Source organism: Saccostrea echinata, unplaced genomic scaffold (assembly GCF_033153115.1).
Source record: "Saccostrea echinata isolate AGI-Se365-2 ecotype Australia unplaced genomic scaffold, CSIRO_AGI_Sech_v1 ptg000032l, whole genome shotgun sequence".
NCBI lineage: Eukaryota > Metazoa > Mollusca > Bivalvia > Ostreida > Ostreidae > Saccostrea > Saccostrea echinata.
The window spans coordinates 8,050,972-8,077,684 of NW_026889781.1; the positions used below are offsets into that span (position 1 = coordinate 8,050,972).

At 32.9% G+C, this 26,713-nt stretch overlaps 1 protein-coding gene across 9 annotated transcripts in view; it reads left to right on the forward strand.

The window, feature by feature from the left end:
- Positions 1-26,713, forward strand: part of LOC133198023 (tight junction protein ZO-1-like) — a 70,626-nt gene that overhangs the window by 25,110 nt on the left and 18,803 nt on the right. For 6 of the 9 annotated variants that reach the window (XM_061334173.1, XM_061334174.1, XM_061334181.1 and 3 more), the window contains 24 exons: positions 7,994-8,041; positions 9,929-10,053; positions 11,875-11,977; positions 12,418-12,508; positions 13,204-13,307; positions 13,768-13,909; positions 14,650-14,889; positions 15,242-15,401; positions 15,612-15,641; positions 15,818-15,974; positions 16,190-16,292; positions 16,450-16,501; positions 16,735-16,905; positions 17,350-17,495; positions 19,051-19,101; positions 19,432-19,527; positions 19,875-19,960; positions 20,499-20,709; positions 21,275-21,606; positions 22,281-22,329; positions 22,565-22,711; positions 22,988-23,178; positions 23,710-23,948; positions 25,540-25,773. In XM_061334173.1, the coding sequence (XP_061190157.1) occupies positions 7,994-8,041; positions 9,929-10,053; positions 11,875-11,977; positions 12,418-12,508; positions 13,204-13,307; positions 13,768-13,909; positions 14,650-14,889; positions 15,242-15,401; positions 15,612-15,641; positions 15,818-15,974; positions 16,190-16,292; positions 16,450-16,501; positions 16,735-16,905; positions 17,350-17,495; positions 19,051-19,101; positions 19,432-19,527; positions 19,875-19,960; positions 20,499-20,709; positions 21,275-21,606; positions 22,281-22,329; positions 22,565-22,711; positions 22,988-23,178; positions 23,710-23,948; positions 25,540-25,773 (3,308 nt within the window). Of the gene's footprint in view, positions 1-4,838; positions 5,396-7,993; positions 8,042-9,928; positions 10,054-11,874; positions 11,978-12,417; positions 12,509-13,203; positions 13,308-13,767; positions 13,910-14,649; positions 14,890-15,241; positions 15,402-15,611; positions 15,642-15,817; positions 15,975-16,189; positions 16,293-16,449; positions 16,502-16,734; positions 16,906-17,349; positions 17,496-19,050; positions 19,102-19,431; positions 19,528-19,874; positions 19,961-20,498; positions 20,710-21,274; positions 21,607-22,280; positions 22,330-22,564; positions 22,712-22,987; positions 23,179-23,709; positions 23,949-25,539; positions 25,774-26,713 lie in introns of those variants that run through there. The other 3 variants (XM_061334180.1, XM_061334177.1, XM_061334175.1) reach the window with 3 other exon arrangements.

Genomic DNA, 26,713 nt, shown 5'->3' on the forward strand with positions numbered 1-26,713 from the left:
TATTCGGAATCTCTCGGACTTTATTTAAATTATTACGGATTAATCAAAGATTAGTTAAGAATTGCAATCACTATGATTAAGTTAAGATTAAACCTCGCTACACCAGTACTATACTAACAGATAATATACTCAATGTTCAGTTCTAGTTAATTAATAGTTGTCAATTAGTTTGTGACCCGGCCGGTGAAATGCCTATCATCGTCTATGTACAAACCTTTTTCATTAGACTCTGAATTACGCACTGAAAAAACAAATATATTTGTAATTCATAATCTTTTACAGCATTCAATGTTTTTACAATTATAGTTTGATATTATAAAGTTGTTTTTATTACTGACAAATAAATGCAGTTATTGATTTGAAAAAAAAAGAATGATTAAATTGCGTATGATTTCTGTAACCGGATTGATTTTCTTTTCCTTTCTTTTTTTAATTATTGATTTATTCATTTTTAAATTAAGTAAATAAATAATTTCATTTGATTAAATTAGGTTCTGCTTATAATTTGCAATGGTAATATGTACACTGCATCAAACAAGAACATTGTGTGTGAAAGGGGGGGGGGGGGGTAGATTACCGAGATCTTACTTCTGTACCTGGCTAAATATAACGGGCACTTGTTTCAGAAAGTATACCATTGGAAAAAAAAATGTTATAGAAACAAATGCTCGTTCTAAGAAAAAAAGATATCCATATCTCCAACGGGACCCGATACATGTAACTCATTAAATGTACTTTATTCAGAATGGTAAATATATCGTTTCATTACAGAGTTGAACTTTCATTCATCAAAAATTTTATATGGTAGAGAAGCCGGGGGATAGGTATTGTATTTCTTTAGTTCTCTTTTGGGGCATTGTGTTTATCAAATAAAAACAATATATCCACCACCTTGTAAAATCCTTGATTTCAAACTCCGTCTATCCAAAAAAAAAATGTAATCAATAGTCGCAGCTCTTAGCAATACATTCAGTATAAATGTATACATGTCCAATCACCAAAAATTAAAAATTATGCTCTAGAACTGCGTGATTAACAAAACTACTAATACATAATTATTCAGGATTTATTTCTTTATAATTTTTTATTCACGAATACACTGGCAAATTAATTCACTGTTTACAGACAGTCGGTTAAATTTAAGAAATAAAATCTACGGGTATTTATTTGTACCCATTAAATACTATTAAAACAATTTAATTCATGAATTATTGTCGGTTGTCATCTTAGCTATGACTGACAAGATCTAATACATTTAGCAGAACACGTTTTCAGTTCCCGGCACGCGGAGCCCGTGATCGCTGTTGTAAATGACCTTGATCACAGTCGTAAGAAGAGTGCTGGAAGTGTAAAGAAGATTCCAATATATTTTTAAGGGGTGCATCGGGCATCTTTAAAAAGAAAATTATTTATAAAAACGTGTTAACAAAAACTCAAAGTTTGTGTTTTCATTTGAACATTTAACCCCCCCCCCCCCCCCCCCGGAAATATTTAACCCAATATTTGTGAATTATGATTCCTTTATATGACAATTATTAATCAACCAATTTTATGCATAACAAGACTATAAATGACTCATCGTTTCAAAATTATTTGTATCACAATCTTGTAATATAAGAAAAAAAAAATCGTTTATAAAGAAAAATAATTAATTGTGTTCCCCGGCCTTGAATTCCCATACTCCACATTTATAGCAACGCTATATGTGTTTTATTTTTCATGCCTGCCTTATCTATCTATTATTTTGTATTAATCACCCATATGTTCTCGTAGTCTCTATTAACCATAATTGTAAAATGATGAAGAGATTCTAATAAATGAATGAATAGGACAAGACCGGATTCCTGATGAATTTTCTTTAAGAAATTGTTCAGTATTGCTCCCTTTAAAAATGTATTGAATCAAATACCTTAACATTGATGTGCATATAATTAATTACTTTCAACACATTTTCTTTCCATCTTTATTTAAATAAAAAAAGAAAGAAAATCAAACAAATATGAAATACATTACCGAGTAATTTTATTTTGTTGTTTCCGTATGTTTTTTCTTAAAATACCACGGGTATGATATATCCGAATAATATTAGTTACAAACAACACAGAATGACATGTTATTCCATCAATAGCCATATTAAAATAAAATGACTTCCGAATGAATCCTACACGTTTCTCACACGGTTCTTGCACGAAAGTCGCACGTTTCTCACACGGTTCTTACACGAAAGTCGCACGTTTCTCACACGCTTCTCGCACGCTCGCTACACGGTTTGCACGAAACGCTCTGGAGGTTACACGAAACGCTGCACGGTTTACACGAAACGCTACACGGTTTGCACGAAACGCTGCACGGTTTACACGAAACGCTACACGGTTTGCACGAAACGAAAAGCGCACGAAAGTCACACGCTTTTTTGGGGTAGTAGCACGTTTCAGGGTCTGTACTGATACCTTTAAAAAAATTAAAAGACATTTTCAAGTCACAGTAACATATAACAATGTTCCAGGGATGGAAAATTTTGCTACATAATAAACATAAGTTGTTATATCCTTTAAGATCAGAATATATTTTAAAGCCATAGAGAATGAAAATCTGTTCGCTGTAAGCAGGGTTAGACAGTAACATTTTTAGGCTTTAGTCTGGCTGGACTAGTGCTTCTTTACATGTACTCTTCTGCACGCGATTTTATGAGTCTGTCAGAAAGGGAAACATCAATGTTTTGTAACGATTAATATAAGAAATAAACATGACAATGTACTTTTTATATTTTTTAAAATAAACAAAGCATTTACGTGAAGTGTTATATTCCACAGATAGTAAATTATGATCGATAAAACATTTAACGTCATATCAAAATGCAAAATTAAGTGATGAATTGACTCGGAATTAGCTAACTACCCGTCAAGTAGTCTAGTACCTGAGGCCTCTGTAGGCCTTGGGTACTAGGCTACCCACCAAGAAGTTAGAAAGCTAAAAAATATGCAGGGGTTTTCCAGTAAAAGTTCTCGAGAATCCGACATCATATTGTTTTCCAGAGATTTTTATCAGTCCCTTCGGACTAATAAGCCACAGATTCTTTTTTAGTCCGAATAAAAAATGAACTAGTCTGAGACTAACGGACTAATGTTATATGTGGCGAACCCTGGTAAGTGTCAATTTCTAATAAGCATGTTCACTATGAGCATGTTTTACTGTATTTTTTTAGATTTTGGAAAAATGGTCTTTACATTGAGATTGAATCTCTCTGTCTTGCTCTTATGACATTGTTGTGATGTAACACACAGTTTCAGTTTCGTACATACATTTACATTTGAATGAAAAAATATCACGTTTACAAGTTAATATAATTTTAAGGTGGGGAATATCCTGTTGATTTTTTACTTTCTGACATTTGAATGGTGAACGATTAATGTAACATATCTTATTCTTATTAAGATTTCGTTGCCACATGACTTTAGCTAAACATCCATTAATTTCTTTTTCTCGTTATCAAAGCCTATTGTTACAGAGATTTAATAGTAAAGAAAAGTCTGACATTATAGAAAATATCACAGATAATAATTGGAGGCTATGGTTCAGAGAGTATAAATTTACTAGAATTTCGTGATTTACTTAATGTCCATGTAAGAAAAAGTTCATATGTTGTATCTGTTGGGTGTATAACAAATCTGGATTTTTAGTAATCAGTGACTTTGTTATACTGCTGTTCAATGACTAAACATTATAAATGACGTATACTGTACAGTGGCGGATTTAAGGGGGGCGCCCCCTCTAAAATTGTCAAAGTTAGCGTAAATCACAGTTTCGTCGAGAAAATGTAAAAATGTCTACTCATGAACCTCATTTTTACCCTTCAAAATGTCTAGAATCCAGGAGCTTCCAGGGGGGTTCGCCCTCTGGGCCCCCACCAGGGCTTTGCCCTGGACCCACTGGGAACCTCAAGGCGGCCCACAGACCCCCTGCCTACTTCTTGCACCCCCCTAACTTCAATTCCTGGATCAACGCCTGCTGTGATCAAAGTGTATGCATTGGACAAATTGCAGATTTGAGTCAGTGCATGTAGCATTTTCAAAGATAAATAGGTCATTCTTATGTCAACTCTTTGTCCATCATTATGATGAAATTTCCATACTATTGACAAAAATATCCAAAAATGAGGGAATTTTAAATAAAGATGCTTTGTTAAATTAAAAAAAAGCTGAAGGTTTATTGTCACATTACTGTGATGCTTAGGAAATCACTTATTTTGTTTCCATGTATGAATGACATAAATGTACTTTTATCACATTTTAGCAAAAAGCAAAAATGATTTGAATTCAGGCACAAAGGAAAAGTTAATTTGGTAAATACACATGTAAAATATGAAATCGTAGAACTAACTGCTAAATAAAATTTATGACCATTATTGAAAGCCAGGCTACCACCAACCATTCAAAAGTTTTATTGACAAACAGAAACCCCTGAATCTTCAATTAAGGGTCATAAAAACACATGCAATCAATGTGCCTCTTAATATGAATGATAGCATTTAAAAGTTCATGAGTGAAAGGAAACCTTTTTTTCAGTGAAATAATTGATTAAGGATTTTTGTAAATGTTTATATACAGTTTTTATGTGGTTGAATTAATGTAAAGCAAAACCTGCCCATTTTATCAATTACCTTATGCACCTGTAGCACAACAAAGAATTTGGAATTCACATAAAATTGTGTATTGCTGGCAAGGTGTATTACGGCAGATCTATTTATAGCAACTGACAGTTATTGCCTGGGAATAAATTCTCCCATCATGCTTTAGGAGGAGAGAGATCAGAGGAATTTTCAGCAGTCTGTTTCCCCTGAAATTTCGCGGTGGTCTCCCAATCTTTTGTTCTTTCGTTTTGCCTTTGTCATTTGACCTGACATCACTAGGGCAAGCACCTGCAGCCGTAAAAACCAGGAGTGGATCCGAAGTTTTGTGCTATCTTTTCTTTTTTCATGGTTGGGCATGGAATTCACTTGCATATGAAGGATATTTTGTGTGATTGGCAAAGAAGTTCAAACTTTTCGTGGAAGCTGTGATTTTTTTAAGAGAATCAATTCAAATTCACACCTGTCATTGGAGATAGAAACATCCGTTCAGTGAACTTTGAGGAATGTATTAATAGGAAACCATGAAAGGGACCAAGATTTGGCATGTGCCATAGTCATTGAGGGAAAAGAAACACGTTTATATTGATCTGAGAATAATAGTCCTTGTAGCCATTTTTTCAAAGATGAATTAACTGTTCATGTTTGCTCTCTGCAGCTGGCTTTAAATTTTTTTGTGGAGATTTTTTTTTATTTGTTCATGGAGAAATTTGCACCATGAAGCTTCCAAGCAATATTTTGAGGGAAATGTTGCTATTTGAGCTTGAGGTAAAAAAAAATATATATTATTTAATTGAATTCAGGAATTAATATTTGAACTTCAAAGTTAGTTGAAAATCTCAATTTAAGAATCAAATCGGTAATATTAGTTGATGCAACTTGCAATAAACACAAAATTTCTTTATCAAAGGTGTCAAAGACTTGTGTAAAAATTTCTTTGAAAAACAAATTTTATTTAAGGAAAAGATGAGTTTGCATAACTGTGGTATTCAGTATGTGATCTGGTTCATGTATCATTTCGTGAAAACATGCACATACTCTTCAACATTAGCCAAAATCTGTAGACATGTGAAAGAAGAATGCTGACTTGTCTACAAATGGGTGTGTCATAACTGGGATGTTCTAGATTTATTGCGTAATAATTATGAAGTTCTAAAAGTTACGCCAAGATTCCCTGGCCAGAATATATTATAAGGACCATTTTATTATTAGAGTGGTGAGCTAAAATTTAGAATCGGTATGAAGGATTTGAATTTTTTTTCATGTGTGCATGCATCTCAGAAGCACACTTACAATTCCTGATTGATAATAAATTAGTTATATTTAAAAACATTAATTTTAGAAGTTTCTGTTTGTAAATGATTTTTTTTTTTTTGGTGCACTGTCATAGACAGTGCTAACCTTGGATTGGCAGGAGATAAATAGAAGATGAATCCAAATCTTGAACATTTTTCAAAATGTCAAAAAAAAAAATGTTGTCCAAGTGCTCCTTAGGTTTGAAGTTAAAACAAAAGGCATTCCTTATCCATTTAGAATAACCAACTGACATCAACAATTATTTGAGGTTTTTGACAAATCAGTGTTGGAGATAGCATTCTTCAACTGCATGTCAATGAATAAATTTGATCATTTCATCTGCAGTAAACTTTCATTTTCAGATAATTTATAGCCCTTGAATTAAATTGCAATAAACAATTATTAATAAATGGAAGTTCTTTTTTTCCAATAGCATGGGAAATTATCCAGGCCTTTTCAATATTCATTAATGAGTCACAGATTTGGAGTCTTTTCTTGGGTACACTAATTACATTTACCAAAACTTTTTGATCTCTGCAAGACACAGAAATAAACCTCTCAAACAGTCCACTCATTTAGATAAGATCTTATTAATAAATAATACTAATTGCCATCTTGGTGCCAATAAGTGTTCCAAGCCCCTAAAAGCCCCCTCTTTAGGATTTTCAGTCTGTGAGAGAAAAAAAAATTGACTGGACTGTAAATGAAAGTCTGGATTTAATTTAATTAAATTATAATAATTTTATTGTTGGGAAAAATGTTGAAGAGTCTTTAATTTATACTTATTCTAAAAAATGAATTTTATTTCCCCTCTAATTTGTTATCTTTTGATCAGCAGAAAATGGACATTATTGAATGATATGATTTTTTTTTTTAATTTTAAGTGATCATGAAGTTAATTTTTAGATTTTTTAATGTTTGGTTGATTATGATGACGTCAATATTTTGTGTATAATGTATGTTGACCTGTAGCTTATCAAGATACTAGATAATTGCACCAATCTCTATATTTTTGACCTGTGTTGTAATTTTAATATTGTGAACACATTGCTTTTGTCAAAATAACAATGTTTCTATTGTAGAAGTCAAAAATACCAAATTTGACTACCATCATTAGATTTTGAATGACTTTTGTTTATTTTGAATTTTACCCAGATGTATACATGTAGCCATTGAAAGTTTTATCAACTGAAAAATACTCAGTAGTAATTTTAAACTTAGAATAGTGTCAATGAAGATTTTTTTTTTTGTCACAGTTTTATAGTGTGTTAGAAAATTAGGCCTCCAATTACTACTGGGAGATTACTCTATAATTGGCCTGCAATGTTTAAATTTATTATAATTTGTTGAAAGGTTTAATTGACCTGTAGCCTTAAGCCAGTTTGTAATATGATCTCATCATGTGGATAATAAATATTATTATTTACATTATCATTGGATTAACAGCAAAAATGTGTGATTATAAAATAATTTCTGGTGAGGGTCCCAGAACTAACATTTGATTTTCGACAATGTAACTGCATGTATTTGAAATGGCCTTTCTGAAGAAATTTTCTAAATGTGTGTAAAAAAAAAACTCTGAATAAGTGATAATGGATTAAATACTGGATTGCTCGAACTCACTTCAGTTGACCATTTAGAGTCATGCATATAAAAATTTCAAATTGTCTTCAGAAGCAGGTACTCCAGTAATTTAATGTTTAAGTTTTACACAGGGTATTTATTGCTATTTTAAGCTTGAGAAAATGAATTCTCTCTATTTAAAAGCTTTGAATTTGCAAAATCATTTTTTAAAATTTTAAAATTAACATTCAAAAAATATTAACATATGTTATCAAATGGTTGGATGTTGCATGAAATTGCATATTTTGGTGTTAATTAATTTTACATCTTAACCCAATTTGAAAATTTAATTTTCTAAACAATTTATTTTGAGGAATATGTTCATTATTGACATATAAACAGATTGCTTTCAGGTATGTGAATGGTTGATTTGGATTTAAATTTGATGCTGGCGGTCATTGTAAAAGATACATGTAAATACTGATGATTTTTTTTTTTTTTTTACAGGGCCTTGACAATGTTACATGGGAGACCCATAATGTCACATTAAAAAGAGTAAGTATCAATTATCATATATCTTGATTAAGTTTTAATTATAATTTTCAGGATTTATAATATTGTTTTAGGACCGATACAGTTAAAAAAATTGAAATGGTTTTCATTAAATGAAAACTGTGTGTACATGTCTCCAGTTTAACAGACTATATCTGTAGCTGCATGCAAAATACATATACTGTAAATTCTACTACAGTTATTGCAAAGATTAAAGAGATGCCGTGGAAATTATTTTCCAGTAAATCACAAACATCATGAACAAATTATCGCTAATTTTAAATCAGTTTCCTCTCATTTTGACTGCCTTCACTAGGAAAAGGATAGAGGTATCTTTTTATTGTGATGCAAATTGATGAGAAAAAATTTACTTTAGGTTCCGATTACATTGCACTTTTTCTAATGCTCAAGATTCAAATGAAAAAGGATAGCATTCAATTGTGACATCATCAGACACTTATGATGACCTTTTGGGCTTGGTTTTTATTTGCCAACAAAATCTTTCGACTATCCAGGTATATTCTCAAACAATTCCTCCGACGCGGGAATTATTTCTTAATCAACTGTCTTTTGTGAGGGATTATATGTGACCTGCTTTCAAGTTTCACGGGGACAAGGAAGTATTAAATATTTCATTTAGTCAAAAACCTGACAAGAACTGAAAAGCAATATTACTTGTTAGGTTTGTTATGGACTGTCCACAGAAATATATCAGGTTGATCAATCTCATAGACAGCGAGACAAAACCGAACAGAGATCTTATCCACAAACATTTGGATCTTATCCGTGTATTGAAAACTAAAGTAATTTGGAACTGAGAATTTATAAAAAGGAAGAAACCAGCTACACGTATAAATGACAAATCAAACTGCAGTATGTCAGAATTATAAAAAAAAAATTCTGCCAAAGAGGGTTGATTTTAATAAATGCAACAGAAATTAATTAAGGCACATAATCTACTCTGCTAGTAAATTGCTGACAGAATGTATGCAGGAAAATACCTGCACATGCTTAAACATTACTTTTGCACCAAATCATCTTACAAGAGATAACATTGCACCAATATTCAACTTGCAAGAGATATCCAAAAAATTCTTTCAATCATTAAGACTTAATGCACCAGATCATGTAAAAATTCTGGTTATAAAGAAAAATATACACACGATTCTGGTTAACACAGGTTATGTATAGTATTACTGCTACATATTATATGAATGCCAAATACTTTCCGGATATATGCTCTGTCATATGCCAAATTTTTGTGCCAGAAAGTTCCATGCCAGGTATATTACCTAACAATTTACTGGTGTTTCCAGATATTCTGGATGTTCTTGTGCTAGTTTAAACAGATGGCATTCGATTTTTGGCATAGTATATAACGAGCATCCCACATCAAACTTTGATGGTGATAATTCTGTACAAAATTAGAAGTCTTTTTTTTTTCATGTAAAACTTGAACATGAACTGAAATAAATTTATTAGGTTTACATTCTAAGACTGATGATTTGTTTAGAATAAAATGGTAAGACTTAATTATTTTGAATGTCCCCATGTTAATATGGGAATATAAAAGAATAAAAATTTTGTAAGTAAAACTAATCTGTAATTATAGAGTGATTCAATCATTAATCTTGAAGTTCAAGTTTAGGTGGTATAATTTATTTCTATTTGTTAAGAAATTTATTTATTTAGACTTTAGTCAAGGATATTGATAGAATATACTTTAAACTTCTATTTTTTCTTCTTCATATTTTGATATTCCTGTTAATTTAAATCAAAAATAAAATAAAATGTTATGTAAATTAATGTAAGAAGTACACTGTATATTTATTAACTGTGTAAGCTACATGCTACATACTTTAAAAATGTTTCTTATTTTTTCATTGTCAGGTGCCAGGATTTGGATTCGGAATAGCGGTCAGTGGGGGGCGAGACAATCCACATTTTGCAAACGGAGATCCGTCGATAGCTATATCCGACGTCCTGACTGCGGGACCTGCAGAGGGCAGACTACTGTAAGTCCCCCAAATATCCAAAAATAGCACAGATATGAGATAAACTGAAATTTAAACAATATTTTATATACAAAGAGTGACAGCACAGCCTATTTTAGTCCCCTCCTTACTTCAAGGACAAAGTGAATTGAAAACTTTTGTTTCAGTACCCAAAATGACTGAAACTGTTAAGTAAGTTAATGCAGTGGATAGACTCTAAAAATAAGCATTGGGTGTGGGATTGGGGTGAGGGGTAGGAGGTCAAGGATCATTTTTTGGTCTGGTTTTGTGAAATTTATTCTGTATATTCACCCAAATATCGCATACACTGATAATGTTTTAATGTGAAGAGAGCAAATACTGCTCAGTTTTGAAAGAGAAGATTTTATGTTGTAATAAGTATCATGACTGGTGTATGAAACAATTTAAAGTTGATGGATCTTTATTTCTAAAAGTTCATATTGATTTAAAATTAAAAACTCTTCTGTGCAAGGAGGTAAATAATCTATATTTTATTGACACTTAGAATTGCCTTAAGTTGGAAGTTGTTATACTGGTAGATATGAAGTGGACAAATGATTTACCTGCAAGTAGATTGAAAAGACAAGCTGCTTTTATGATTAAGATTAGATGGTAGAAAATTTATCAAGAGCTGACAAGTTTGTCAGGTCATAAAGGCAGAATTCGGTCAGAAATTAGAGAACAAAAGAGACATGTATCAGATCAATACGGGTGATTGCAGTTCCGACTAATTTTAATTTCCTGAAGAGCAACATTGATTTTGTGTGTTTTTGACATTGTCTTGTTTATTTGGAAAATGAAAAGGCACAGTGCCGGTTAAATTGGATACCACTGGTCTTTTGTTTTTCTGCGAGGCTGAGTTTTAATTGGCTTTACACTGAAATTTCAAACACCGATAGAGTGAAATTTCAATAACAGTTTGTTATGACAGAAGAGAGAATGTTCTTTCACAGGGAGGTGATGTTTTGGAATTTCATACCATGGGGCATTGAAAGAATGTGGGATGGTGATTTTTTGGCTATGCTGAGAGTTTGAAACTGAGTAATTAACTCAGTCATTTTAGAAAAGCTTCATCAATAATCTATGAACTGTCACCTTGTATTTTCATACCTGGAATTGTTGGTTAATGTATACATTTACATGGAATGTGGATTAAATTTGTGGGGTATGTGTTTTTTTGAAGATTTCATTTTAATCTGTTCTGCGTTTGATATTTTGGAAAATGAAATCAGAAGAGGTAAGCTTTGTCAGGAAAATTTTGTGTAGAACTTTTACTTTAATTAGGCATTGAAGCATTGGATTCTGTCATAAATCACAAAATGTGTTCTGAATAATACATACTTCCTGAATAACATGCATTAGCATGAAAAATTTGTTTGGAAACATGGTCAATGTGTTATGTATGACATGAAGCAGAGCAAAAAAAAAGTATTTGCTGCTTTTAATTAATTTTTTTTTAATCTGTTTTGTAAGTTTATCACTGTGAAGTCAATTTTGCTTTGCATTTAGTCAAGAGGGGCAAGTTGTTTTTAAGCAGTTACTTAAGCATAATGAGGAAAACCTAATTACAATGTTTTGAATCATTTATTTCCCAGCGAGTACTAGTAATATTCCAGTATTTCCATGACAAATAATTTACACTTTATTTTAATAAGTTTTGCATTGAAAAGGTGATAATGGTGGGCAATAATTAAAGCAGTAATTGCATTGTGCTGCATCCTGCTAAGGTTTTGATGACAAAATTGAACTTTTTAATTAGTTTTATAATGTACATGCTTTTGGGGCTATGGAGAGGTGATTGAAATTTACTTTTGTTTTCAGGATAAACGACCGAGTTATGAGTGTGAACGGGATCCCCCTGGACAATGTAGACCATAAACAGGCCATTGCGGTCCTCAAGGACAGCGGCAACAAGGTCAACCTGGTCAGTATTACAGGGCTGTAAACATCTCATTTACAGCAATACTGTAAATTTTACAACACGAAGACTGGTAATAATGAAATATTGTATTACAAATAGGATATCATAGCTTTCAAGGACACAGATAACAACTAAGGTTATATAACCTGATCAATATTACAGGGCTGTAAACATCTCATTTACAGCAAAACTAAATTTTACAACAGAAATACTGGTAGTAAACAAGTTTTGTATTACAAATAGGGCATGATGGCTTTCAAGAACACAGATAACAATTAAAGTTACGTAACCTGATCTATATTACAGAGATATAAACATCTCATTTCTCAATATAATCACAGTGTTTATAAAGAAAATAAATAACAGGATAGTTGAATTCTATTTTATTGTGTGTATTGAAAATGATAAATAAATTTTTTCTTGTCATTTTTCTTTTCTTGCAGGTCATAAGAAGACGTGTGTTGGTCCCTACGTACACAGAAATGGACAATAGTCCACTTAAAATTACACTCTCCCGCAAAAACAGACGAGATGGTAAGTATCTTACTGTGTTTTGAATGTAGACATGATATTCAGAATACCCATTTCTGTATTTCTAAGGGCTGTTTTGGTTAAAAATCTACCTGACCATTGGATGGTATGTGGGTGCTTATGATCAAATCGATTCAATGGGGGTTATTTAAGTTGAGAATTTACATCTATCCACTTTTATAATATCCCCTAGCCCTGTCTATTAAAAGGATTGTTGATATGAGGTTTTTGATTTAAAAATTTCATCCATTTTTGCAAAAATAGCCAGCTTTCTTGACTTACAAATTCATGCAGAGCAAATTTGAACCATAATTACCTGGTATAATGGAAAAATTGAATTTTTATCCTCGGCTGATATAAATTTTGGTTACTTCCGCTCATCTTCCAAGATGGAAAACTGAATTATGCTTGATATGATGATTTACCTGTGAAATACTGTACGCAGGAAAAATTTTTGCTCCCGTTTTTTTTTTTTGCCCCTTTCGCCTCATTGCTAGGGGGTGAATTTAAAACGGGATAAATTAAATGAAGACAGCATTATATTATTAAATGTGTCTTGGTGAATTTAAAATTGGGACATAATTGTTTTCAAGTGTGAAAGGGCAAAAAAAAAAAAACAGGTCTGGGGCAAAACTAACCCTGTATACAGTATTCACTAATTCTACTGTTGTGATTGACATGCGTTTTGTTTGACACAGATATTGGAGTGGTTCTGGGCTGCAAATTTTATATCAAAGAAATTACGGGGAACAGTATAGCAGCCCAAGATGGCGGACTTAAAGAAGGAGATGTTGTCCTCAAGGTTTGTGTGGGGACATTAGAAACATTAGAATAGAAAAATGTGACTCACCCTCCCTGAATTAAACTGAATTTAGTCTCATTCAGGGAGGGTTACTTCAGTGTTTTCTGAATCAGACTACATGTATTAATGACTTATATGATATCTATTGAATTACGTTTATGGGAATCAAAATTGTTGACACTTTGCTTTATCAATTTTTTTGGAAGTTCAATCTTGCCAAACATGAAGTACAGTTGAACTTCGGTATCTCGAACACAGATATCTCGAATACCATGGATATGTTGAAGTGATTTTGAAGTCCCAACTGCTTATTCCTTAAATATTTTACCCTGGATATCTCGAATCCTCAGTTATCTTGAGGTATTTTCGCACTCCCTTCGAGTTCAAGATAACGAGGTTTGACTGTATTTGTAAAATTGAAGTTAAGTCACATGACTCAGTCACATTACTTTATTTGTAGATTAACAGCACTCCTGTAGAGAATCTGTCCTTGCTTGATGCTAAGAAAATGATAGAGAAAACCAAGGACAAACTTCAACTGTTCATCTCAAAATCTCGTTATGAGGACCGCGTACCATCCACAAACAAAGCACAAGAGGATGGTAAGAGTTATCTTTCTTTTTCTTGTTTATAGAAATTCTTAAATATTGCAATAAAAAGGGAATTTTTAATGTCTCATGTAGAAGAATATTAAATATATACATGTGTATTTCATTATTTTATACTTTATGCAAATCTTGGAATATGATTGTTCTGTATGTTTGGCTAGATGGAAAGCTAACATTTAGGTGTTTAGATACAATTTGGTGAATATCTCATGTGAATGCTGTCATAGCATGGTTTTCTAAACTCCCTCCCATTCAATACCATTCGTTAAAATGAGTAAATAAACTCCTCACTCTAATATCCTATTTGAGTAGCTGTTAACACAGTAATTCCTTAACTCCTAACTCAGGTCCTAATGTGCATTGGTCGTAATATATTTGCTAGACTGTGGAATCATCATTGTTTGTGGGGGACCAATGTTCTTGGATTTTGGTCACCCTTATCCACAAAAAGTCACATCCTCATGGAAGATTATTGTCAATGTATTGATCCATTGAGTCTACTAAAAAATAAGTTTCCCATGAAATTGCGTCCCCATGAACCAGCTAAATTTTGCTTGCCCAAGAACATTGACCCCATCCATTAAACTGATTTCACAGTATTTCCTCCCCCCCCCCCTCCCACCTTCTGTAGCCAATCTGTGTTAATCATGATATATTTTCTAACCTTCTCCCCTTTCTGTACCCCATGTGAAATGTCATAACACTAGGAGGGATCCCCTTTTTTTACCCCACAGAATATTCATTAGGCTATGGCACTCTACAAGGAACCCTACAGAACAAGCGGTCAGACATAGACAATGTCAACATTTATCGCCCCTCCCTCAGCAGTCCAGAGGAGGAGGCCTACAAGGGGCACCACAATTACCAGGAAATCCCCCCTGGGGCGTACCCTGGCAATGAGCATGCTCGGTATGATGGGAGATATGTTTATGACCATGAGGCTCCTCCTCGACCTCCACTTCCAGATGAGACAGGTAGGTCAAAGGTCATTTAAAAAAGTTTGATTCTGAGAATAATTTTTTTGTTTTTAAAATAAAATATCATTTGCAATACAAAATATGAAGTATAATGACTTTTTAAAATTCTTTGTGATCAAAGCAGAAATTTTGTTATGAACATAATGAATAAAAAACAAAACCTTTGCAAAACCAAATGGTATAAATGACATTTTAATAGTTAAGTGATATTTACATCCATAATATCCTCAAATTTAGCAGATACAATAAATATGAAATTTGTATTGCATAAATAAAGTTAACAAACCATAGTGAGACATATTAGTTATGCATGCTATATAAGAATTTCTGCATTTATTATCTCCCTTAGATGCCCCACCAAGACCCCCAAGTCCTGGTAAGGAGCTGCTGAGACCGGATGACTTCTACTCCCCCAGAAGTCCCCGTACTCCCCACTCCCCCACAGGGGAGGGCTACATGAGTGACCACGGCAGAATAGACCCCCACATGCAACGAAGGCATCATGATGAGTGAGTAATAAAATTGTGCAACTCCTGTCAAAAATAGTGTTTTATTTGTTAGATGGGTTTTTGAAGAGAACATATTGTACATGATATAGTTATGAGAAATAAATAGATGACCAAAATAAATAAAAAAAAAAAAACCCAATATATCATCATATATTATTTTCTGTATGTATTATTGAATAAAGAATTTTAACTACTAAATTTTTATTTTAGGAGATATGTTGGAAAGAGAAAGGACATAGTGTAAGTAAAGTTTAATTTCTTCAAATGATTATAATTTGGTCTAGAAAAATGAAAAGGAACTACCACTTTTTGTACCTCCAAATAAAAGAGCTTGGTATCAAATTTCTCCATTGTATAATCAGTAAGTTTGCATGAAATTCAGATGATGTACATGTGAGAAACTTCTGTCTTTTTAGGCTTGACCCACGGTTTGTGTATTTCGAGAAGGAGCCAGAATTTGGTCTGGGATTGAGGTTGGCAGGAGGGAATGCCACTGGTATATTTATAGCATCAGTCCAACCAGGAAGTGGTGCTGAAGCTGTGGGGCTCACTGAGGGGGACCAAATACTGAAGGTAAATGAGGCTTCCCAAAGGGAGTAAGAAAACATTGCAAAACTGTTGAAAGTAGAAAATTTGTTGTTAGTAAAACAGGGTCATAATAAAATATAGGAAAACATGATAATTTGCATTGTGAAAGTAGAATTTGATGATTTTTCTCATACTTTTCTTTATATCATCAAAAAATTGATTTTTATGTAATTCAGTGTTGAATATTGTGATGTTTTTAGGCCAATGATGTGGAGATCCCAGGAATGACCCGAGAGGACGCAGTGACCTTCTTAACGAGTCTGGAGGGGCGGGTCTCCATGGTGATTCAGTATAAGAGAGAGGGTGGGTAGTTAACATGATGGCTTCTCATGGAAGAACCATTTTACCTTCATGTAAAATATGAATTGTGTTTGATACGTGATTTTTATGTTACATTTGTGGATAATTAGGGGGAAAAAAGGAAATTGTTAATTGATATTTCATCTCTCTTTTTTTTCAGAATATGACAGGATAATTTCAAGCCATGAGGCTGGAGACAGCTTTTATATAAGGTAAACAAAATCTATTGAACACAATCAAAGGGGCATAACTGCTACATGCACTGAAAGAAAAAAAATTAGTGCAGTTTAATTTTACAAGAAAAATATAATTACTTCGTTAATTTCCAGTTATAGTGAACAGTGTACAGAGATACATGTACATGTGTCAATTAATGATATTGAAATAATGCAAAATTTTCAGCACATTTTGAATGTAAATAAAGAGTCAATTTTTAATTTTTTAGAACACATTTCGAATACCAGGCCAAAGATGTCGGTGAGCTGTCCTTTACCATAGGGGATATTTTCCACATTAAGGACACATTATTTCGCGGGGTTGTGGGATATTGGTTAGCCATGCGGATAGGCAGGAATAACCAGGAGACACAGAAAGGATTCATCCCCAATAAAAATAGGTAGGGGTTACAGGGAATGCTTACTCCTCCATGGCACCTGATCCCACCTCTTATGTTTCTAGAGGTCTGTGTTTGCTCTGCTCCCAATTGTATTGTTTCAGTGGAGCTTGATTACTGTTCATTATTTTCATATTTCATTAGAGAATGTTGTTGAACATCTTATCACTAGTATTTTGGATCACTGTGTCTTGTGCAGAGATTTTTTAGTTGTTGTTTCAAGTTTTTAAACAGCAGTTCTTAAATAATATCATTACTTTTAGACAAACTTTTCTGTTTTTAGAGTAGATAAAAGGACTTTTTAAACACTGTATTGGATTTATCATTTATCTATCATTATATTAACATCACATTAATTGCTTCTTAGGTTTTTAGATAAACAAAAATGTGATTTATAAGATGAAAGCAGTATCCCAATTTAATGTTTTATTTCCTCTTTTCGCACAGTGCTGAGATGTTGTTTTCAGCCTCCACAAATACAGAGTCCGAAAAGGAAAACTCCCCCACTAAAAGTCGTAGCCTCATTTTCAAGAGAAAGGCCGCCAGGCGCAGCAAATCACTGGGCAAAGATCACTGGGAAGACGTCATTTTCTGTAAGTCAATGTTTATCCTTAGGGGTGGATCAAGAAGTTTTGCTTGAATTTACTATTGAAAAAATTGGTGGATCCAAGAATTTTCTGAACAATCATTTAAAGAAATGTGTTGAATTTATTTATTGACTGCAAGTGGAAAAAAAGGTAATATATGATAAATTAATGTTAAAAGGTGTGAGATAATTTCAATTTTGGGGGGGGGAAACAATTCTTGTGAATAAATTTTCCCATGTGGTTTTTCTTAGCTGAAAATGGGGGTAAGTGTGCTAAAAATGTGTATACCAAGCTTTTCTGTTTTCCTTTATGACATAATAGAATGAATTCAAATCCATGAAAGTGTATTTGATGCACAGATCTTTATTTTGTAGCTGTCTAGTTGTCAATTGCTTTTGAAATTACTTTTATTTAAGTTCATGAATGCAACCAGCATTTAATTTATCAAACCAAGCACTTGTTTGAAAAAAAAAAAAATTATACAGATATTGCACGTAAACCAATCATTCCTTATCAGCTTTTTTTCCCGTGCAGCCATCTTTGTTCTTTTTTTTTTTTTTTGGAAATGTTTTGGAATTGAATATCATGAGACATTTTTTTCACCTTTACCTGCATTGCAAATCATGAAACAGGATGGATTTCTCTATTCCTGGATTTGCAGAAGAAATAGCTTGTGTGAATTCTAGAAGTTTGATTCACCTTTTAGTGCAACATGTATACATCTTAATATATTATTCCTCATATTCATATTAGCTGAGTAGCTGAACTTTTTCATGCTTTACACATCAAGAATTAGCCAGTCTGTGAGCAACGTTCAATTACATACTATGCGTGAGATTGAACCCCCCCCCCCCCCCCCCCCCCCCAAAAAAAAAGAAAAAAAATACACAAACAAGTGCCTTTCTTCAAAAAAATTTAAGAAAACACTTTTCCTCTTCTTTTCGACGATGGCAACTTACATTTAAGTTAAAGTTTGGCTGCTTGAAATTTCATTCATTGAATGACAAACAGAAGCTTAGAATTTCTGTCCTAGAAGATGAAAGGCTGTTTATGAGGGCACAGAATGTCATTCATAAGAATTAAAAAAATTCAGAATCAAGAGTTTACTCTTAAGTAAGTCTGTCATAATAAAATCTTTCCACCATTTTAAATTCCTAGTCTTAAACTCTCTTTTATATATGTTTTCCCTAATTTATCTGTCAGTAAATATTATGTAACTAAAACATTTCTTTCACAATTTATTTTAGTAAATCTTGTAGCTATAGCATTTAGCATAATCATATCACCAATTTTTCAGCATACACTTTACAGCATGGAGCAACACATGAAATTCAAGATAATGACAAAACTTGTTTTTCTGTGCTGAATATTTTCATATAACATACAGAATGTTGGACAAAAAAAAAAAAAAATGGCATCAAAATTTTGTTTCAGAATGTTTAAAATGTACACATTTTGAATGAATCTAGACTAGTGCATTTCTCTCAGAATATCAGTGTTTTACACATAATACTTTGTTAAAAATGTTGAAATATTAGTTGTATTTTGATTTTTCTTCCAGCCAATTTAACAACAAAGTTCCCAGCATACGAGAGAGTGACTTTAAGAGACTGTAAGTATTAATTGTTGGAAGCTGAAAAAACACATCACATTTAAAATGAAGGAATTTCTAGGGTTTGAAAGTTTTGCTATCTGATTCTTGAAGAGCACTGTTAAAATTTGTTTTTATTTTTAGTTGGTACATTTCAATCAGTCATTTACATGTGTATATCAAATTATCAGTTTTATGTGTGCACCTCCTTCAATCTTCTTCATATTATAAAAAGAAAAATTATATTTGGAGATTTAACTTGGCCAAAATAAATAAAATGTCATCAAAGTTTGTGTGTCATCATTATATTGTTATGCACTTAATTCTTCATTATTTTTGTTTTAATTTTAGCTGGATTTGTTCGACCTGTGGTCATTTTTGGTGCACTGGCCGATGTGGCCAGAGAAAAACTCTTAAAAGAATTTCCTGATCAATTTGAGTCACCACGTAAGTAAATATATATAATTAGCATCTTTTATGAGACTTGCATGTACATGTACAGTATTGTACACAAATAATATACAGTAAAAACTTGTCTTATCCAGACACCACTGGTTCCATAGAAATTGGCTGGATTGGATAACATTCCAGATTAGACCACATTTTAAACAATTGAATTTAGCTAAAAAGACTAAAAGTTTTCATCCAAATAGACAAGATTTAGGATTACCCAACATTTGGATTAGAGAGATTTGCTGTAGAAGTATTTCTTTGAAATTCTGTTTGGTAGATACTTTGCATTGTCAAATTTGTATGAATTTTTAACTGATATTTTAAATATTTGGAAATTTCAGAGGCTGACACAAATAGCCCAGGAGGTAGTGACCAGAGAAAATCGGGAATCATTCGACTTGGTGCAATCAAAGAGATTATCAATAAGGTATGCGTGTCTTAAAATAAACATAATGGAGCGTGTAAAGGGGTGGGGGGTGGGTGGTGGTGGGGGGGGGTTGGGTCGTGGGGGTGAGTATTGTGATTAATTCCATGTAAATTTTAAAGTGCTGATTCATAAACATAGGGTATTGTGATAATGAAATTGAAAATCAGGAGAATTGGGCCAACATTTAAAAAAAAAAGTCCCATTTCTGCTTGCTGACACACAATTTTCAAAATGAAATGTTAATGATTATGTAAAAAAAAATCAATTTCTAAATAAATTTCATTATTTATATAAAAGTGTATATCGTAGAAAATATAATACAAAATTCTTTGGCTTATACAAACAACACTACTTGTAAAATACATACATTTGGAGATGAAACAATGTTTTTTAAGATGGTTACAAATTGGAAATAAATAATTTTAAAGGAATCTAAATTGCTTATATATATATATATATATATATATTTGGTGAATTTAAAGTACTTTAAACTAACTAGGTCATTATAACCAAATTTTGAACTTTGCTTTGTTCATAGAGAAAACACTGTTTGTTGGACGTAACTCCACACAATGTGGACAAGCTGAACTACGCCCAGTATTACCCCATAGTAATATTCCTGAAGGCAGAGAACAAGACCATCGTCAAAGAATGCAGAGCAAAGTTTGCCAAGGGTTCCACTAAAAATCACAAAAAGCTGTTTGAACAAAGCCAGAAACTAGAGAAATTGTATCCTCACTTATTCACTGGTGAGTGATTTTTCAGTTCTACCAGATCTTTGGTAAGAAGAAATTTGCCACTTGATACAGAAACTACTTACATGTATTTGACTATTGTTAGTTTAAGGTCACTCATAGTCTATGAAAGGTCATGTGATATGTAAGAGGTCAGAGCTCCAGTAGAATTGAATGCTGCTGTTGGGAGATGCATGTATGGGAGCACTTTCTTTCACAAGCATAATAAGTTGCTTGTATAGCTATTATTGCAATAGCCAGTTCTATAGAAACTCTTCGGTATTGGAGATATGTTTTTCCTAGGGGTAGGGGATATTGATATAATAGACACATTGTAGCTCAACATCAGAGATTTTGAAAAGAAGCATAAGTTTGGGGAATGTTAGCAGATGAAAAAAGGTATTCATCTAACAAAAAATAACAAATGTGTAAGTTAGGAATTTTTGTTTGTTCTGGAAATTCATACCCAAAAAATCTCATGAGATCAGGACTATATCAAACTTCCACAAAAAAGAGTGCAGGCAAGGGAAGTTACTCTAGATAATTGTAATATAACCTATTATGTCTTTTCCTTTGACAGCCACAATCAGCCATAACAGTACAGACATCTGGTATCAGCGCATGATAGAGATGATCCAGTTACAGCAGAGCCAGGCCATCTGGATGTCGGAGCACAAGCCGGAAGACAATGTAAACGATGACTTCCTGTTCCCAATGGGCAGCAGAGCTAGCTATTCTCCGAACCAGGAGAACGAGCCAAGCACCCCCACCAAAGCACCCCGCGATGACTTTGATGCCTCCCCCAAGCACAAAAAGAGGCTCATTCGGTCGTCGTCTGATCCCAGTATTAACACCACTGATCGTGTCCCTGGTATCCCTCCTTATCCAGCACCCCCCAGCTACCACCGATCTGTGAGTCTGTCAGTGATGACTGTTAAGGACCTTCTATACACTTAAGAAAAAAATTTGGGGGGATAATGAGAAAATTATATCGTACAAATATGAAAATATAGAGTTTATCCAATTTACCTTACCCCCAGATGAAATATTCAAAGCAACATTATATTGATGAACTGAAATTGTTGTTTTCTTATATGGGGAGAATGTATGCGAATAAAGTGAATTTATCTAGGCTTAATAAAATGTTAAGAATGCTTAGATTGATTACAAAATGAATAATACACAGTAGATTTTAAGTTATTGCATTTTAGGTGTAAGGGCAGATCACTCTAACTGCATGAAAATACTTCAGAATTGGAACTAGTACATAGTGTATAGAACATCCTTAATCCATCCACTTTTATAGGAAACCTGTGATTTCTCACAGTAAATTCACAATACACCAAGTAAGAGAGTAATTTGAAAAAAACTCAATCATTGCTTAATTTAAGCCATTTTTTTTTTTAAAGATTTGTACCTCAGCTGCTGCATTAGCAGACATTGCACCATGCTTCAGGAAATACTGCTTAAACATGTCCTCTCACCTCCTAGAGATATATGAACTAGAATTCTTTCAATTAATGGCAGCTGATTTTTCATTGATTAGAATTTTCATTTTTCATATATGAAATATCTATATTTTACAGCCTTCCTCTCCACATCATGGATTAATGGATGACAGGAGATATGTGGATTGTGAGTGAAGAAATTTGCATAATTTATTAATAAATTCATGAAAATTTTTAAAAGTCATATAGATACAGTGTTTTGATTTATAGCTTAATTGTCACAGTTATATGTACCTTTTCATTTAATATCAAAACACATATATAGCATTATTGATTAACTTGTTTTGCTTTCTTTGTTTCTTGAATATTACCACAATATTTATTCATGTATTTCGATAATGAATATTCATGTACTTTTATAGTTGACCGCCAGTCAGAAGATCGGTACTACCCTTCCTACTATGCGTCAGAGAGTCTTCCTCCAGGCCAGTTTCCACATTCACGCTCCATCAACCCCTACGCCACAATCACTCCACATGAACGTCTACGCAGCAAAATTCCAGAAGATGGTAAACTATTGCATATTTCTGCACCATATTCAGACATTTGTATTCAGCAGGGTAATTAGACACCCTCCCGTCACTAAATCGGTGAAAAATTTTGGTGTGAAAAAGAGACATACTGTTACTACTTATGTTATATACCAGACTTCAGTGATATAAGGATTGTGTTAATCATTTATATTTCACAATATCTAAGTTTTGTAATTCATGTCTCTATATGATATTTCGTGTGTATGTGTATGTGACCATATAATTCACTTCATATGTGGATATGTATTTTAGGCCAGTGGTACAATCCTGCCTATGATGATCGAGGGCCTCAGAGATTTAATCCAGATTATCATCGCTCTGAACCAGATCTGGGTCGTCATATCAACCACAATCGTCCATCAACAGCATCACTGCCACCACCACAGCCCCATCAACCCCACAGTCCAGCCACAGGCCCACCGCCCCATACACAACATTCACAGGTAATGTCAGGCCCACCACCCCACACACAGCATTCACAGTTAATGGCAGCCCATCAACTCCTCGGTCCAACTTTAGCCCAATCATCCCCACAGTCCACCCTCAGGCCCACCACCCCACATACAGCATTTAAGATAATTCAGGCCCACTAATCCCCAAAAATTCACATACCAAAACCATAATGCTCCTCAAGATATCTATCAATCACAAAGAAATACTGCATTCGAGAATAGTTACTGGTGTTTATGAATAAACATAGTAGTCATGTAAGTATGAGATTCTTGAAATGGTATTTAAAATAATAATAAAAAGAAAAACAGTTGTTATGCAGCAGTAGAGTTGTTAAGTATTTGCTCAAATTCTCAAATTAAGACACTCTTGTTTTCACTGGAATTAATGCTACCAATGAATTTAAAGTTGTTCACGGAAGTTGAAGTTGCAAAAAATGGTGATGTTGATATTAACATCAAACAATGTTACCAGCGGTATTAAAATTTCTACAATTATGAATGATTTTCCTTTCACATTGACAGCCATTCCAAGAAAATGCCTCCAGCTACAGCAGCGACTCTTACTCTCGTTACACGTCAAATCCAGTCAACCGTCACGACGATTCAAAATTACGAGAGAAATTCGGCAGCATGGCAGTAGCGGGGAAAGGGGAGAGGTCTAATTCTCACAATCCGTACAGATTTACGCGGAGTACGGCAAATCCTGTCAACACCGCTAACGTAGACAAATCTAAACTGTCCGACCTCTCTGCTCGATACAGGTAAGTGGTGCTGTTTAAATATGGTTGTTTTCATACTCTTTTGAATGCTTGGAAGATAAAATTTTAAAGTTAACATGTAACAGTTAAAGACTGGAATTGGAAAGATTGGAATTTTGCAATTTGAAATTGATTTTTTTTTATTTCAATTAAATAGTGCATTTCTTTTTACTTGAAGAGATAAATTTATTAAGTTAGACTTTTGGATAAATGAAATATCTAGGTTTAACATCAGTAATAACTGTATTTCTTGCACTTAAATTACTTTTGGGTTGTGTGAATCTAAAATTTTCTTTTCTCTTTTTTACTGTGTGGAATTTTAATGACTCTAACAACATTGATTAATAATTAATTTTTAATTTGAATTTTAAAACAGTCTGAAAAAAAAATAAGATAAAAGGGAATAAAAATAAAAACCACCAAAAAAATTACCTCTTGTTAAAATATTCATATTAAGAATTTAAATTTAGCACAGATTATTTATTTTTTTTATTGTGTGTCTCTAGGTAAGCCTTAGGCTGCTTGAAGCTAGATAGTGCAAGATAGAAATATTAAAAAAAAAATTGCAGTCCTCAAAGAATGCAAAGGAACATTGAATTTATAGAAACTTCATTTTCATTAATCATTATTGCAGTAAAAATTGCATTATCTAGATAATCATTTTGGAATAATATTGATTCCACTTCTCAATACTATCATATTCATATAAACAGTATTCCATTGTATTTTCAATAATCATGAAAAATTATTTAAAAACTGGAAATATATTCCATACCATCAATAATCCAGATTGTCATAAAAACAGAAATATGTATGCCATATTCTTTGTAATCCAGATATTTATTTAAAAAAAATATTATTAAGAGATAAATTTTACTTTTTTAAGCAGCTCAACAGTTGAGTGAGTGGTGCACACTAACTATTATTAGAATTTATGAAAGACAGCAGTTCATTGGTTGACTTAAGTCATGTGACTGACAAAAAGGAACTTCATATCCTTGAGAATCATCTACCTTTTATCATTGCTCGTGGACATTCTGGAATTCTTAAACTCAAAAATCTCATAAGCAATGAAGATGAACCCCCAAAAAACAAAACAGCTAGAACAAAGTAACAAGTGACATTAATGTGAAACATAGTCTTAAGTTCGATTGATAAATTTTAGGTCTTCTCTGTATAATTTATAATTAATTGCATGAATATTTTAAGGATATGTCAAAAAACCTCTTATTTCCTTTGGCAAAAATGACTTTTTATAGACCTTTATATGCCACTCACTAGCATGCAGTAATTACATAATATTGAAAAGCTTGAAGATTTTAATAAAAGTTGCAGTCTCATAGTTTACATTTAAGCATGAATTATCCAGTCCAGAACCTTAAACACTTTCCTCCAATCCTCCTATAAATATCAATTTTATTTTGATACCATTTTAAAACAAACCTTCCACCACACAAGATTTGGTACCTTAAAATTTTCAGACATTATTTTCTTCTGAACTTGGCTGAAATGATTGGAATATTTTATTGCTGGTAGTAGTATCTATTATGCAGAAAAATTGTACAAAAAAAAACCAACATGATTTTTTCAACAGAAAAGACGAGCAGCTTCCCTCACGAAAACAGTCACTTCCATCTCCTACCATTTCACCCTCCGTCAATCAGCCCCAAGTATCATCTGCACCTTCCCATCATGCCCCATTACAGGACGGGGCGCCACCTAGGGTGAAAAAAGAACCACCGCCTGTCCCTGTCAAGACATATCACCTGAGAGATCGGGGGATTGAGCCAGATGATCTCAAAATTCGAAATTATGAAAATTCCAACAGGTACTCAATAAGACCCAGTTTGGTTTGAGTAAAGGTTGAATGGGAGGGAACTCATTAAACTTCCTGTTGTCTGTAGTTGTCTCCCCTGAAATTGTGGTATTTCTATACTTTATATTAAGCAGTATTTTTTTTTCTAGTCATGCACTTTTACATTATCCAGAGTAAATTTTCCTTGACAATATAACTGTAAATTTACTGATTTTATAATAAGTTTTCTTGGAAATAGTTTAAATTTTTGTTCTGAATTATTTTCCTTTGAAATTACTGTAAATTGACTTAAGATAATTTTTTCTTGAGAATAACAGAAATGGTAGAATTATGATTGCCTAATGTTATATTTTCCACCCATTTACTAACACCCATAACGATATTTAATATGTAGAAAAATCTGCTAGTATAGATGTTTGTAAACAAGTTATGGAGGTCAATAGTGTACGTGTAATATGTATAAGATATGTAGATTTGTGGTTTATTTACAGTATATTGTACAGGGAAAAATTGCTCCTGACCTTTTTTTTTCTTTGGGTGCCTTTCCCCCGTTCTTTCTTTTCAGCACACATTCTTATTTCATGTACACAAGACAAAAATGTGTGTGTTCTAAGATCTAACAGGTTGAATACTCTAATCAGATAATATATTAACAGTATAGTAATAAGAAAAGTGCTTGTTCCAGAAAACCATTGCAAGTTTTTTTCTTAGTTTAGTAAATGTACTCTCTAATGTCTCCTAGTTCAGAAAAAAGAAGACATACCTACATGTTAATAAGGAAACTTGCAACTACAAAGGGATTATGAAATCAAAAGTGCTTTATAAAGTCTTTAAACAAAGAAAAAAACTTGCAATGGTTTAAGGAACAAATTCATCAGAAATGTGCATATTGCTCATTGGCTGCTCTGTAAGCTTGCTTAAGACACAATGTCCCAGCATGCTATGTCTATGG